General features: G+C 45.8%; 1 protein-coding gene across 1 annotated transcript in view; it reads right to left on the bottom strand.

Annotated features, from left to right (window-relative positions):
- Positions 1–12,547, bottom strand: part of dhx8 (DEAH (Asp-Glu-Ala-His) box polypeptide 8) — a 52,016-nt gene extending 39,469 nt beyond the window's left edge. The window contains exons 1-5 of the mRNA XM_085966388.1: positions 12,290–12,547; positions 7,777–7,862; positions 5,831–5,906; positions 5,538–5,623; positions 3,796–3,896 (exon numbers count right to left, since the gene is read on the bottom strand). Coding sequence (XP_085822514.1) covers positions 3,796–3,896; positions 5,538–5,623; positions 5,831–5,906; positions 7,777–7,862; positions 12,290–12,398 — 458 coding nt within the window. The 5' untranslated portion in view covers positions 12,399–12,547. The remainder of the gene's footprint in view (positions 1–3,795; positions 3,897–5,537; positions 5,624–5,830; positions 5,907–7,776; positions 7,863–12,289) is intronic.
- Between the last annotated feature and the right edge of the window lie 851 nt (positions 12,548–13,398).

Raw genomic sequence — 13,398 nt, forward strand, 5'->3', positions numbered from 1 at the left:
TGATCTCAAAATTGTATCTGACCTTGGTGAGGGAGTATTATGATGAAAGGCCATCGATGTGAAGCGTTAATTCAGTTTCTCTCTCCACAGATGCTAAGTATTTGTAGCAGCCACAATATTTTGCTTTTGTTTTGATCTGGGAGTACTATGTTCAGTTTTAGTCGCTGTATTACAGGAAAGATGTAAAACTATTGGAGGGAGTCCAGAATAAAGTTACAATGATAACTCAGCCCTCTAAATTCAGAAGTTATGAAGCAAGACTGTCTAGCTTAGAACTTTACTCTCTGGAAGAGGAGCAGGAGGAGGAGGAGGAGGGGGAAAAAAAAGGGAGGGCTTGATAAAGATCTTTAAGATTATCACAATATGAAGCTGGATTCAGCATAGTTCTTCTATCAAGCACAGGGTGCCATGACTAGGAGATACTGTTTAAAGATAAAAGTGTGAAAAGAAAATAGGGAATTTAACTGGCAGTGTTTCTTCTAAGCGAATGATAAAAGGCAGGTTTTCAAAAATGACTGGCTGAATTCCTATTAGAAAAGGGTTACAGGGCTGTTAGCTCCAGAATTACAATAAGGAAACTGATAGGAAGCTTGAAAAGGACAAGCGAGATAAACCAATATTCTTCTGCTCAAAATATTACACTGTTACTTCAAGGTCCTACAGTCCAGCATCATATGATCAGAGAAATGACACCATCATACACCATTAAACTGTGTTCGTATGGGAATAAAACAGCAGCTCAGCATTTTGTACATAAATATACCACAGCTTACCTATTTCAAATCTCCTGTATACAGGGGAAGGTTCAAGACAAGACATTTACTGTTACCTGCACAACAGCTCGGGCACAGGTTTTAATTAAGGATTTTTTGTCATTTTTAATAGTAAATTTAGCATTCATGAGGCACTACAGATTTAGCAATGGGGCACTACTGTGCACAGAATGGCTGTTGTGTTCACCTCCATAACACATTGACTGCACTTCAAAGTAATTAACTGTATGTGAAGTACTCTGCGATGGTTATTAGAGATGTAATAATGCACTATATAAAACACAAGTCTTTCTTTAATACAACTTTTCCATACCAAAACAAACCAGCAGGATAACATTTGCATTAATAATCAAGGCCTTATTGCTTCCAGTGCAAAAACTAAAAGGGCAAACGGGGCCAACTTTAGTAACCAAAACACCAACAATCAAGTTAACCAAAACTCTCATTACAAACAGCATACATTACAGGAAACTTTGGTTTATCCGGAGGTTAACTGTCCGGAATGCTCGAGCCACCGGCAAAAATCAGGAGCCGTTTCGTTAGGTTTTTTTTCTTTTCGTTGCTTTTTTTTCCCACCAGTCAGGCTCTGCAAGGTCTCGCTGAAGCTGTTGCTAAGCTACAGAGACGCTTGCAAGGTACGGCCGACTGTTTAGAAGCTGTTGCTAAGCAACAGGGTTTGTTGCCAGATACGGAGCTCAAAATCTCCGTATGTTTCAACATTAGCATTGGTTTGTCCGGCAGTTTTGATGGGACGGCAACAGCTCGGTCCTGTCAGTGCCGGATAGCACAAAGTTTCCTGTATAAACTTCAACCAAAATGGTGCTTTGAAACTCTTGTCAGATTATAAGGTAATCTAACCGTACTCATTTCTTATGGTCCATTATCTGTTGCAAGGCAGTATCAAGAATAAACTTGTTACTCCCTACCCATCTAATGCTCCCGCTCCAAATGGAAAAGGAGAATGGAGCTCAGTTTTTTTCTGCCCGTGTCTGAAGAACCGTTTCAAACTCTCCTCTCCCCTCCCCATCCCGCCCACCCACCCACAAGGATTTCAGATTGCACGGGGAAAGATTTCCACTATTCACCATTTATAGTAAAATGGTAACAGAGTTCTTTTATACACATTTACAATTTTGCTATAAAAATCGAATGACAGGAATCTTTCCCGTACAATTTTCCTAGAGTCCTTTTGAGCCACTGTATTTTCAACAACTTACTGTGATAAAGTGGGCTACACAATTCAGGCTCACATATGGTCAGTTCAAAGCTACAGAACCCGTCATAAGCTTTCTCATCCAGAAAACCAAAATGATCATGAATGTGTGCCCCCTTCTGGTCATTTTGGAGGTTGCATGCACAGCATGACAACTTCCTGAAACATTTCCACTCAAGTTACTACCTCTCCTCTCACAAGAGAAGTGATAAAATGTATTAAAAAGAAAGCCCTCCCTTAAAAACCTGTAGATGTCAATCAATTCAATTCCAGAGTTGGTAATATTACTGCGTTTTGTCAGAAAAACCTGATATTGTTATAGTACAGTCCAGCTATGCCCAAGACCATAACCTTTAACTATCACTATCAGATCATAAAGCTTCCACTCCTATATAGCAGTTTTTCAAAAGACGTACAAGAACAAATTTCTCAAGAGTTTAAGCAGCTTTCCCAAATAATTTGTTTATAAACAATGAGATGCATATTTCATAGTTAAATGCTTTGTGAATTATAGCCAATTATCCTTTGTGACATTATGGTTCTTTAAATGCACAATTTAGTAACTGTTTAAAAGTCTAATTTCCAATGAAAATTAATTGTACATAACCTCTTAAAGCCCAACTGTCCTCCAACTCCAATAGTCAAACATCGGATGGATGCTCAAAATTTAGAATCAAATTAAACATGTTCCGTTGATTAAGATAATACGGTCGAAGTTTTTCCATTACTCGTAAACTTCTGAAACGTGAGTCTGAGATATAATTTGGAAAGAGCCCCCCTCTCCTATCCCACCTTCTCTAGTTTACGTAACAGTAATTTATGTAGGCTGGGACTGTTAGTCAATGTTCACTCTAGGCCACGCAGCTGTCTGCCGGTCCCGCGTAACCCGGGATCGGCTTTTCCAATGTGAAATTTTGCGCAAGTGCCGAAACTTTGAATGACGAATTTAAAATTAGGGGGGACCCAGTGCAATTCTGGGTTTTGCTGACATCCATTAAACCATTCCCGTGCATTTATGAATCGCAGGGCTCCTTGAATCAAACTACTGCTTTAAAAGGGGATCCATTTTGTTGGGAGGGTGAGGACAATAAAGAGTGAAAGAAACACTCAAAGAAGGTACCTGCTGTTCTAGCCAGGAAAAAAAAAGCAGCCCATTACTGGCTGAAAAAACCCACTTAGATAACAGGACCCTTTCCAGCCAGCTGTCCCTGATCCTAGTGGGAATCAGAATCCTTGTCAGACCTGAATGCTAATCTTAGGGCTGAAATGTAAATTTAAAATTCAGTACCATTATGACTTAAGTCCCAAATGAAAACTACTATACACTGAATTCGCTGGCAGCCATTAATCTTTATGTATTTGATATCTGTTGACTTTTGTTGAGATATAGTTTCATATTAGAACTCCTCCCATGCCTTGACTAAGCAGCCATTCACTTCTGAATCTAGATTGTAAGCATCTGCAGAGTGTTCTATCATTGAGGGAGTCACAGGCAAACCTGGTCTGGTCATCATCCAATGGTCTCATCCACACTTTTCAGCTGTAGTCACTGGATAGCAATCAGGAGTGGGAACCCTGGCTGATTCCCCCTCCCTCACCCACCCCCTTAACCCAGAGTGCAAAGGTCAACAGCAGTACCCCTAGTGCTGCCCAGCTGAGACCAGGTAGCTCAGCACAGACCAGGGAAACAAACATAGGACTTTCTGGTCTGCGCAGCTTATCGCCGCTTCAGGTGGTGCCTTCTTCCACTCATCTGTTGAAGAAAAGGGATTATTAAACCACGTTTAAAGGAAACTGCCCGTTGCACACCTGCGCTTGCTACTCTTCTTATCATCCTTTGTTGGCATCAAGGCCTCAAGCTCCTTCAATGCGTCTGCAGCTACTTTCATATCATCTTCATCCAGCAGAGTCTGCAAAACAAACACCGGGTTAAGTTTCTACCAGAGCACTAACAAGTACAGGAAACTTTGGTTTATCTGGAGGTTAACTGTCCGGAATGCTCGAGCCACCGGCAAAAATCAGGAGCCGTTTCGTTAGGTTTTTTTTCTTTTCGTTGCTTTTTTTTCCACCAGTCAGGCTCTGCAAGGTCTCGCTGAAGCTGCTGCTAAGCTACAGAGACGCTTGCAAGGTACAGCCAACTGTTTAGAAGCTGTTGCTAAGCAACAGGGTTTGTTGCCAGATACGGAGCTCAAAATCTCCATATGTTTCAACATTAGCGCTGGTTTGTCCGGCAGTTTTGATGGGACGGCAACAGCTCAGTCCCGTCGGTGCCGGATATCACAAAGTTTCCTGTAGCAATAGCCATCGTGGAGATGTGTCCACACAGTAACAGAGTAACTCATAAATGGTTTCATGCAAAATAATACAAGATTTCAACGTGGAAAGAAGTGCATTCTGCGATTACTGAAGAATGTTTTGTTGCCTGTACATTACAGGAAACTTTCGATTTACCGGCACCTAAATAACCGGAAATCTCAGTTAACCGGCAAAATTCAGGAGTAGGTTCAGGTAACTTTTATTACTTGCCTCCCTCCATGTGTTGTGTGGCTGCAGCTGTTGCTAAGCTACAGAGGCGCTTGCAACTTGTGGCCATTGTTTTGAAGTAAGCAACAGGGTTTGTTGCTTTATACGGAGCTCTGAGCTCCGTATCTTTTACTATAGCGTTCGGTTATCCGGAATTGTTGATGAACCGGCACCACGTCGGTCCCGTCCGTGCCGGATAAAAAAAAGTTTCCTGTATTATGTTGTCAGGGGTTAAATGATAAGAGACCTCTAAATATCTTAAAAGGTACAAACGGTGCTCAAATGTTTCAGTTAGCGAACATCCAGCAAGACAGCTATTCGGTGTCTGCAGTAAAACTGCATGAAAGGGCGAGTCCAGTCTAAAATAGTGGAAATTGATTTTTTTTTTGACATTACAAAGCAGAAAGCAACAGCAAATATTTAAATAGACTTGTAGTGGGAAGTTGGAGCTGTGGAGCCACAAAGGGCGCCATGGGTTATTGCGGTCTCTCACCTAATGGATGTGATAGCGGTGAAGAAGAAGCCATTTAGAAACCCAATGCAACCAAGTGTGTCCTCAATCAAGAAAAAAAACAGATGACTTGAAAGCTGAGACCAAAGGTTACATCTTTGAAAATCTAACAGTCCTTCAATTAGAATAGGCACACACTATATTACTGATATTCAATCAACCCCTTCAAAGTATTTGAGAAGATGCCCACATTGTGGGGTTACTCGAGGGTGGGATTAGTCCAGTGCACAAGGTAGAGATAAGAAGAAATACTGAATGTTGCAAATCAGAACTCAGTTCTGATGAAAGGGCACACCTGAAATGTTCGCCTGTCTTTTCTCTTTCAGACACTGACTGGCCCACTTCCAACATCTCTTGTTTGCAGTTCAATGCACGAATGAAAGTGAGCATGTTCAAGAATGAAAGTTATCCTCGATTGAGTGTCAAAGGACAATTAGAAGTTAGAACAAAAGGCCGGCCTCAGGAACAATCAAATTCCCCAGTAAGGAACTGGAAGTGAAGTAAATGCAGATCTTACCCTTGTTGATGGGTTATCAGGCATACAAAGAGCAGGGAACAGCTCCTTCATTTTCTCCTTTTCTGTTCTTGGTTTGGCTATTTCAGCTGTACAAAAATATTGAGAAAGCAATAAAGATTTAGATAAATATACAAGGATGAAAATGGAAATAAGTCGAAGTGGAAAGCTGTTTCAGAGAGCCAGTGCAGCTGCGATAGGCTGAATGGCATCCTTATGTGCTCTGAAATTCCATGATTCTATGAAAACTCAATTAGTTACACTAGTACAAGGAGAGAAGGTGGTGCATTTCTCACATTTGCTGGATGTCGAGGGCTTGGCTGGAGGTCGCATAGTCTGTATTAGACGCAACAAATTGCTGATGAGTGAATCCTGGAAAACAACAAAAAGTACTGCTATTAATCAGAACAAAGAATTTAAGAGTCCAAAATAAAAATAGTTACTCGTAAGCAGATGACTCTTGGCAACAACCAACCACATTTATTCGTATAATTTGCATGAAAATGTTATAACCTTAGATATACAGTTGTACATGAGAATGCGGAGGTGGAAAAAAATTACAGTCTACTCCTGATCATGTAAATTTGTTTTCGGAGCGAGAAAGAATTTGAATTATTCAGTAATTTGAATTAAGCAACTTTGACTTAAGAGGAGTGGACTGTATCTAACAAAAAAACAAGAATTATGTGCAAGCACTGTAAAATAGTGCAAAATCTGGCAGCGAGGGCCTCAAACAGACATTAAGCCCCTTATTTGCATATGCAAAGAGGCTAACGCCCGTTTCAGACGTATACACTGCACGCTGATTTTTTGGCATTCACCACTATGGCGGACGGCGCACTTCCAGCTTGTAATGAGCGTGCGCTTCCTACCCGCCATATTGGAGGCTTAGGAGGTCGTTTAGCGCCCAAACAATGGGTGCTACACAGCCGAATTTCTAGGCCTATGATTCAGCACCTTTGGTAGAGAGCTTCATGCGATGGGAATGTGCATCAGGAATTTACATTAATGGATGTAAAATTTTGCAGGTTGTGAATCAGGCAATCTGACCTCGGTGCTTGAATTTCCAATACGCTCCTCTATTGGGCAAAGCTCTGCAAAGTAGCATTACGTTACAAATTTATCCTGTAATGTACATTAGATGGTGAGAATCGTAGCAAAATAGTGAAAGACTTTTCAGTAAGTCCACTTTCTTGTCATGATACAATCGTGCCATTTGTTTCTTTAGATCAGTTGTCTAAGTTACACACTCAAACAATCTTGTGTAGAAGAGTTTACAGTAGTGAAAATAGCATACGGTGGAAACGGCACCCGACAAGCCAGTGAATAAAGACAGTGAGGTAGAACCATTTAGGAATAACCCCTTCTGTTCAAACTCTGCAAAAGAGCTTGGTTTCACTACTGCTCGTGTTCACACAACTGTATTTCAGTTCCTCAGACATGGACCATGTACAGCAGGCACCTCAAAGCACTGGAGAGGTACTGCCAACACTGCCTCCGCAAGATCCTGCAAATCCATTGGCAGGATGGGCGCACCAACGTCAATGTTCTCGCTCAGGCCAACATCTCCAGCATCGAAGCTTTGACCACACTCGATCAGCTCCGATGGATGGGCCACATCGTCTGCATGCCCGATACGAGACTCCCAAAACAAGCGCTCTACTCGGAGTTCCGGCACGGCAGGTGAGCCCCAGGTGGGTAGAGGAAACGCTTCAAGGACACCCTCAAAACCTCCTTGAAAAAGTGCAATATTCCCACCGACACCTGGGAATCCCTGGCCCAAGACCGCACAAAGTGGAGGAGAAGCATCCGGGAAGGCGCCGAACACATCGAGTCTCTTTGCCGGGAGCAAGCGGAAGCCAAGCGCAAACAGCAGAAGGAGCACACGTCAACCCAAGCACCCCACCCACCCGCCCCTTCAACCACCGTCTGCCCCACCTGTGACAGAGACTGTAGGTCCCGCATTGGACTCATCAGTCACCTGAGAACTCATTTTTAGTGTGGAAGCAAGTCATCCTCGGTTCCGAGGGACTGCCTAAGAAGAAGTATTTCAGTTCCTCACAGAAGAGCAGGCAGCTCAGTTAGGGGAAAGATACTGCCGATACAGGAGAGCCTGCAAACAGACCCATTTCTTTTATTGTCAGATTACTTTAGTTTATGAAACATCTCCGATCACTTTGGTCAAAATGAACTGCATTATCAGTAGGGGATCAGATTGGAATTCTCCCTCTACGGACCTTACCGTGAACTCAGCTCCATTCTTCAGCAGTGCCCCTTTAAAAGTCTCAAAAGTAATATTCTTCTCAGCCAGATTGATGACAAACTCAGCTGGAATTAGAAAAACAATGTTACAGTGGAAAAGCCAGCGTTTTACATTACACATAGCTCGTTGCAAGTAAATCAAAGGCACCCTTACATTAGCAGAAGTCACAAATAATTATTTTTATTATGAAACAAATGTTAGTGATTGTTAATGATTCTATCGGTAATATTGGGCCCAATGAAAGAAAGACTTGCATTTATATAGCACCTTACACAACTTCAGGACATCGCAAAGCACTTTACAGCCAATTAAGTACTTTTTTTGAAGTGTGGTCCCTGTTGTAATGGAAATGTGGCAGCCAATTTCCACACAGCAAAGTCACACAGCAAAGTCCCACAAGCAGCAATGAGATAATGACCAGGTAATCTGTTTTTAGTGACGATGGTTGAGGGATAAATATTGGCCAGGACATCGAGGAGAACACTCCTGCTCTTCTTCGAAATAGTGCCGTGGGATCTTTTACGTCCACCTGAGGGGGCAGATGTCTCATCCAAAAGACGGACCTTCAACAGTGCAGCACTCCCTCAGCGCTGCACTGGAGTACCCGCCTACATTGTTTGCTCAAGTCCCTGGATTGGGACTCGAATCCACAACCCTCTGGCTCAGAGGCGAGTGTGCTACCAACTGAGAACTGTTTAAGAAATGAAAACTATTGCTAGTCACTTGTTTCAGATTTATAAACAATGCGAATTCACCAACATTGTAAGAAATCGTGAATTAGAAGAAATTGTGAATTGTAAAAGAAACAATGGTTTTATAAAAGAAATGTATTTGCTTAGCTCAACAGCCAGGATAAGCTGATGATACAGAAGAATTCCAATCATGTCACATAAGGAGTTGCACAAAGAGCGGAGGTCGTTTACAAGGGCATAACGCAGAAACAGGCTTTCATGTAGGTATAGCTAGGCCTGATAAGAGGTCGAGTAAGGAGCCTTGTGATAAAAACAAACTGTCTACGAGAAAGTGCAAGATGTCCAAACAGGAGATAAGCCAAGGAATTACCTCATGAGTCTGGGAAGGGTTTGCCATAGGTGCTATTCCCCTGTAATTGGACAATTGAATGGGTAACAAATGATTGACGCGAGGTATCCAACAGCTCACCGAAATAAGGTATATAAATGGGCAGCTGAAAGGGAAAAACAGGCAGAGAGGGGACGGGCTTCCCCGGGGGAGGCAGAGAGGGGACGGGCTTCCTCAGGGGAGGCAGAGAGGGGACGGGCTTCCCCGGGGGGAGGCAGAGAGGGGCCGGGCTTCCCCGGGGGGAGGCAGAGAGGGGCCGGGCTTCCCCGGGGGGAGGCAGAGAGGGGCCGGGCTTCCCCGGGGGGAGGCAGAGAGGGGCCGGGCTTCCCCGGGGGGAGGCAGAGAGGGGCCGGGCTTCCCCGGGGGGAGGCAGAGAGGGGCCGGGCTTCCCCGGGGGGAGGCAGAGAGGGGCCGGGCTTCCCCGGGGGGAGGCAGAGAGGGGCCGGGCTTCCCCGGGGGGGAGGCAGAGAGGGGCCGGGCTTCCCCGGGGGGAGGCAGAGAGGGGCCGGGCTTCCCCGGGGGGAGGCAGAGAGGGGCCGGGCTTCCCCGGGGGGAGGCAGAGAGGGGCCGGGCTTCCCCGGGGGGGAGGCAGAGAGGGGACGGGCTTCCCCGGGGGGAGGCAGAGAGGGGACGGGCTTCCCCGGGGGGAGGCAGAGAGGGGACGGGCTTCCCCGGGGGGAGGCAGAGAGGGGACGGGCTTCCCCGGGGGGAGGCAGAGAGGGGACGGGCTTCCCCGGGGGGAGGCAGAGAGGGGACGGGCTTCCCCGGGGGGAGGCAGAGAGGGGACGGGCTTCCCCGGGGGGAGGCAGAGAGGGGACGGGCTTCCCCGGGGGGAGGCAGAGAGGGGACGGGCTTCCCCGGGGGGAGGCAGAGAGGGGACGGGCTTCCCCGGGGGGAGGCAGAGAGGGGACGGGCTTCCCCGGGGGAGGCAGAGAGGGGACGGGCTTCCCCGGGGGAGGCAGAGAGGGGACGGGCTTTCCTGGGGTGGATTCATGTTAACTTGTTTAACACCTTGGTCAAGCTCAACCTCGGAGGTGGATTCATGCTAGCTTCGGCTTAACACCTACGCCAGCTCGGGAGACGACCAAAGAGGAAGAGACCGCTGCCGCAGGCTGCAGGAATCCGAGACCACCATTGTGCCTCAACCCCCGCCCGTCCGTTCCGGGGCCAGTAAACCGTTCTCATCTGTTACGGGTTGTATGTCTACTATGTGTATCCTGATTGCGTGTTGTATTTAACTATATTTGAACTGCCGCTCCTTAATAAAACGACCTATGACTCCTAAGACCCCTTGGGTAATGTGTGTGTGACCTGTGATCCAAAACTTACAACATCCATCATGTTAGTTTAAAGAAAAATCTCCACAAAAAGAAACATTATTGGAAGTACTCAGCTGTTATGAGGAGAGACAGTATTCTACAAGAGGTGCACTCACAGCAGCCTACATGCTACCTAACTAGTTTAAAGATTGTTAGCAATTTCTAAATCTCTAAAATCCCACTATTTGCTATTTATAAACATGCATAAAAAGAACTCAAATTAGTAAAGTCGTTCCACTTAAGTTGAGACAATTCTGAAATTAAAATGACTAAAACCAGTATTAAATAGTCACCTTTTACCTCCTCCCTTCCCACTGTCCAGGGCCCCAAACACTCCTTCCAGATGAAAGCAGGATTTACCTGGATTTCTTTCAACTTACTATACTGTAATCGATGAGGTCTCCTTTACATTGAGGAAACCAAACGCAGATTCGGTGTTCACTTTGTGGAACACCTCCGTTTAGTCCGCGAGCATAACCCTCAGCTTCCGGTCACTTGCCATTTTGATTCCAGAAGGTTGTCCCACTCTGACCTCGGCCTCCTTTAGTTCCAATGAAGCTCAACGAAAGCCCGAGGAACAGCATCTCGTCTTTTCATTAGGCACTTTACAACCTTCTGGACTCAACACTGAGTTCAACAACTTCAGATCAAAACCACTGCTCCCATTTTTTCTGGACAGCAGGCGCTGGTAATGGTTCTGCTGTTGCCATTTACAGCTCCGCTAGACCCATCTTTCATTTCTTTACTAGTCTCAAATAAAACCCCCTTGTGCCTTGCCCCATCATCCCTTTTGTCATTGAATCACTCCTCCCCTCCACCTGATCACAGACATTCCCTTTTGATCTTTCCTTCACTTTTTTTTTCCTGGCTCTGTACTTGTTTATAAACTGTTAAATCTCTAACTTCTTCCAGTTCTAATGAAAGGTCATTGACCTGAAACACTGGTCTGAATTTTAATGGGAAAGGCGGGTTGAGAGCAGGGGTGCTCCGAAGTGATCGGGAAACCCGGGAAAACGGCTTTCCTGCAAACTCTGCCAAGTTTAACAGCAGGCCGGTGATTTGCATGGGAAGTCTCTGTTTCCCACCCGCAGCCAGCCAGATTGACAGGCTGGCTGGCTCTGGGCGGGTAGGCCTGCGGCACTCAGCCGCAGAGAGGAGGGTGGGCAGGATCGCGTGGGGGCCGGGTGGCAGCCGGAGGAGCACGGTGGGGATTGATCGGAAGCAATCACGGGCCAGGAGGAGTACCAGGGGTGGGGGGGTGAAAGTAGAAACAAGCACTTGCCCAAAACATTAAAAAGACTCTGAGTAAGTGAATAAAGTGGCCCAACAGATCACCTGAACACTTTTTAAACCCAGCACTGGAGCTATACTCCAAAAAGTGCCAAATACAAGTGATGTGAGAAACTGTCTTCTACTTGATTTAAATGTAATCTGCAGTCAGATCAAGACTGACTCTGCGCTTATACTGCCACTTTAATGTCAACGTGCACCCAAATGTGTCAGCCATGGCTCAGTTGGTAGCACCCTCGCCTCCGAGTCAGAAGGCTGTGGCTTCAGGTCCCGCTCGAGACTTGAGCACAAAAATCTAGGCTGACACTCCAGTGCCATACTGAGGGAGTGCTGTACTGTCAGCGGTTCCATTTTCTGGTTGAGACGTTAAACCGAAGTCCTGTCTGCTCTCTTAGGTGGACGTCAAAGATCCCATGGCACTATTTTGAAAAGCAGGGGCGTTATCCCCGGTATCCTGGCCAATATCTGTCCCTCAATCAACATCACTGAAACAGATTATCTGGTCATCATCACATTGTTTGTGAGATCTCGAGGTGCGCAAATTGGCTGCCGCGTTTCTTACATTACAATATAGTGACTACACTTCAGGAGTACTTCATTGGCTGTAAAGCACATTAGGGGACGTCGGTGGCCGTGAAAGGCGCTATATAAATGCAAGTCTTTCTTTCAAAGCCTCTTCACACTGATGCAGAGGGGCCGGTGTAACTGCAGCCTTCCACACATGGAGCCGGGTTTCGATGAGAAATAGGTAACATTTTTGAACCAGAGGGTTCTGGGGTGGCCTAAGCGGCCGGGTTTCTTACCCAGGTCCTTGTCGTTGATGCCCAGGTGGTTGTCCAGTTCTGTGCAGACCTTGGACACCAGTGACAGGTACTCGAGCTTGCTCAGCTCGTCCAACGCCACCTCCACCATTCCCAGCTTTAAACTCAAAGGCCAGGTATTATTATTATTTTCAGCAAAAGCCGACGGCCAGGATGAGCCCCCCCGAAACACTCCTTAAACTGGATCAAAACAAACACTTTTCACCCAACCGCCGCCATCTTGACGCAGACACGCACGACTTTCACCTTTCACCTTTCTGACGTGAGTTCGTCGCGCCGATTCCTTTCGGCGATTTCCGGAAACTCCCGAGCGGAAAGTCCCGCCTCTTGGCCACAAGGGTGCGCTATGTACTAGAGCCAGAACTGAGGAGCAAGTCCAAGACCAAGTGATGATTCTATTACTAATATTGGCTCCAATTAAAGAAAGACTTGCATTTATATAGCGCCTTTCACTGCCACCGGACGTCCTAGAGTGTTTTACACACAATGAAGTACTTTTTTGAAGTGTATTTACTGTTGTATATTTACTGTTGTAATGTAAAAAATGCGGCAGCCAATTTGCACACAGCAAGCTCCCACAAACAGCAATGTGATAATGACCAGATAATTTGTTTTTGAGATGTTGATTGAGGCATAAATATTGGCCAGGATACCGGGGAGAACTCCCCCCTGCCCTTCTTTGAAATAGTGCCATGGGATCTTTTACGTCCACCTGAGAGGGCAGACAGGGCCTCGGTTTAACGTCTCATCCGAAAGACGGCACCTCCGAGAGTGCAGCACTCCCTCAGTACTGCACTGGAGTGTCAGACTAGACTTATGTGCTCAAGTCTCTGGAGTGTGACTCGAGTCTCTGGAGTGTGACTCGGAGGCGAGAGTGCTACCCACTGAGCCACAGCTGACTGCTGTAGCCTGGGACAGGCCACAGTGAGGTGTTTTGAAAGACTGCAGTTGCAAAACTACTGAAGTTACACAGAGAAGTGAAAACTACAAATGAGAGAAATTTAAAATAGAAAAGTCAGAAAATATTGAAATGCAATGCAGGTTCATTAGCACCTGAAAAAAACATTAATGGTGGTGTCCCTTTGTTAGAA

This window comes from Somniosus microcephalus, chromosome 24 (genome assembly GCF_052327205.1).
Source record: "Somniosus microcephalus isolate GS21.2 chromosome 24, FLI_Smic_1.0, whole genome shotgun sequence".
Classification (NCBI taxonomy): domain Eukaryota; kingdom Metazoa; phylum Chordata; class Chondrichthyes; order Squaliformes; family Somniosidae; genus Somniosus; species Somniosus microcephalus.